General features: G+C 39.9%; 1 protein-coding gene across 1 annotated transcript in view; it reads left to right on the top strand.

The window, feature by feature from the left end:
• Positions 1-2,863, top strand: part of kiaa0825 (KIAA0825 ortholog) — a 109,318-nt gene that overhangs the window by 43,726 nt on the left and 62,729 nt on the right. The window contains exon 20 of the mRNA XM_035658689.1: positions 1,572-1,727. Coding sequence (XP_035514582.1) covers positions 1,572-1,727 — 156 coding nt within the window. The remainder of the gene's footprint in view (positions 1-1,571; positions 1,728-2,863) is intronic.

Genomic DNA, 2,863 nt, shown 5'->3' with positions numbered 1-2,863 from the left:
TTATATGGGATAAATAGAGCAAATTTTGTGATATTTTTCCTTGGAGTACACAGTTGATAAAACAAGCTGCTTTAAAGTGGAGGAAGTGGACTGGAATACATACATCAACTCAGGTTGGTTTTAAACTGGTTTCCATAACACCTCTTCAGGTGGGCCTGTTGGCCATTTCTCCTCTAGTGCAAATCAAACTGAAACATCTCCACCTTACAGGAACACTACATTTAGTATCCCACAAACAGATTCGCTGCTACTGTATATCACCAAAGACACCAACAATACACTACTCTTTACACTGGCTATCACATGTACCTGGTGCGACTGTATTCTTACCAGATAGCTGTTTCAAAGGGGGGAGAGAAAATTAATTATGAAAATAGGCTCCAACAAGCAGACAATATTCTGTTCAGAAGTGAAAACTTCAATATGTTTGCACCATGGGTCCACTCCCATCAGGAGTATGTGAAATACTCGAATGCTTGATCAATGACACTTACATAGAGTGGAGGACCTTCACAACATAGCATACATATAATGTATAGGAGAGGTAATACAGTTGTGTAATACGTTAGGAGAATCCTAACTCCTGATCCTTACTGACATGGTCCTCCTATAGAGTGTCTATTAGGACACAACATAGAGTAACACAAACATAAGCACCATATACATTATGCTGCTGTTGATGGAGTCCATGAACAGCTATAACTCTGCGTAGCAATTTAATAGAATGTGAATGGGATTCCCAAGTAGGCCCTGAGTTACGCTCCTGGCAGCTTGAGTATCTCTACCCACCCAAGGTCGACGGAGAAACATACAGGTCAGGGACAGACTGGGCTGGTGGTGAGGTGGAGGGATAGGAGGTTCGGAGGCCATGTCAAGCTGACGGATGGGAATATAGTGAATTCACACCAGGATGCCCATGTACACACACACATACTGTACACACACTTACAGAGACATACACAAACTCATTACTTTATACTGTACATCTTCCAAGACACCTGTACTACAACCACAGCAAAGGTTACACAAACAAAAGTAGAAAGTGTACTGGTGTCCTGAAAACCCCTCTATTTCTCTTTCTCTACATCTACACATATCTATATTTGTTCTGTGTTTTCATTACTCTGTTCCTGAACAGCTCTGATTAATTATACTTTTGTAAAGCTCATCAGTTAGGGAATACGATGAGCCCATTACTATGCTTGTCTGGAAAAAGTGCGATACAAAACCTGTCTGAACCTGATTAGTTTGTGATTTCGTTGGGTTAGTCAAACTGGACGTCAGTTTAAAACAAACTTTCAGCAATTCATTATTTTTATCACAACTAAAAAACGAATAATGCAATAGCAAAACATGTTACGAATGCCTGTATACTGAATGTATGCTCGGCTGCTCTTTCAGTTTCAAGAAGTTTAGTTTACTTGTAAATAACTTTTTGGCCTCTCTCTGTTAGTTTTATTGAATGTTTTCTGTCTGTCTATCAGTTATAATATGTCTTCTAAAACCTTTCTATTTTCTGTCTGTCTCTCTTGTGTGTCTATCCTCTATCTCCCCTTCCTTCTCGGATACAGGAACTATTGATGTTTAAACTAAGTGAAAGCACAAACTCGCCCAGTAATTCCCCTCACTTGGTGAACTTTGACCTTGGCTCTGAGAGTCATGTGGATGCTGCTGTCTTCAATCCTCTCCACCAATTTGACCATCTTGGCAAGAAGAAGCTGGATCAGGTTTGTCAAGCACTTTTAGGTTATGATAACAGGTTATTTTGGTAGTAAATCACTTATGTATTATTTATTTTAGCTCAATGAAATAAAATGATATTCAAGTGATTATTGGAGTTTCTTCATGTATTTAGAGTTTGTGTTGTGTGGGTGTACTTGTGATGTGCAGGGCGGTTTTGTTTTAACTTTCTCCCAAGGCCAGAAGCTTAATGTTGAAGGTTAAGAGCTGTTTGAGTCTCTAGTGAACTGGATACTGTGGCAATCTCTGAAGTTTCCAGGTCTTTCTGGGGCTCGGCTTTCCTATTCTCCATAGGTCGTTGCTTTTTCCAAGCAGGAGTTAGGCTGGCAGGAAAAAAAGAACACTGAAAAGGTGAAAAGATGAGAGAAGTTTTCTTCAGAAAAAATGTTGAAAAGAGCGCAGTCTGAAGAAGTGCACTTCTTTGGGGCTTTGAACTGTATACCCTCTTACCCCAAACTTATCCCCAGGAGTGCTGCCATGATGTTCAGTTAATTGTTAGATTTTTTTCTCCATGAAGGGGATATGTCTAGCTACAGGTAGTAGTACAATGTGAGAGTTGTCGGCTTTCCTTGTCTTTTCCCTCGTACTATCAAGGGAAATACCGCTGATACAATCAACAAAAGCTAGCATTTCCTCAAGACAGGCTTGTGTGTGTCTTTATGCTTTTTAAAACGGATTAGTTGTATTTATACATTTGTGATCCCTTATAAAGTAGCTGTGTTGGTGCTATTGTTTTTGGTACACGTTTTAATCCTAAGAACTGTTTTCAGCTTATCACAGAACGCTGCATAGCTTTGCATAGAAACACCCTATTAAGAGAATGATTAAAATGCCTTCTCCGCTTCAGGTGCCTGTGTTGTTTGTCAAATAAAATGGAGGGAGGAGGAGAAAAAAAAGTTACATCCATCAATCACCTATGAGGAAGGAGCAAAGGGGGGGTGAATGGATGGAGGGAACGAGTGGAGTTCTCCTCCTTTTGTCAATAAAACTCAGCCTGGAGTTAAGAGTGACATTTTGGCAATCAAAGCAATCTGATTTTTATTTGCTTTCCCAATATGGTGCTAGTGCCAAGTGTGTTTGAGTGTGTGTGTGTGTGTGTATGTGTGTGTATGCATGTGTGTGT

Source organism: Morone saxatilis, unplaced genomic scaffold (genome assembly GCF_004916995.1).
Source record: "Morone saxatilis isolate NCDOM2014 unplaced genomic scaffold, NCSU_SB_2.0 Contig16, whole genome shotgun sequence".
Taxonomy (NCBI): domain Eukaryota; kingdom Metazoa; phylum Chordata; class Actinopteri; family Moronidae; genus Morone; species Morone saxatilis.
Note: the sequence above shows the minus strand (reverse complement) of the source record. Positions and strands in the feature narration are given on the sequence as shown.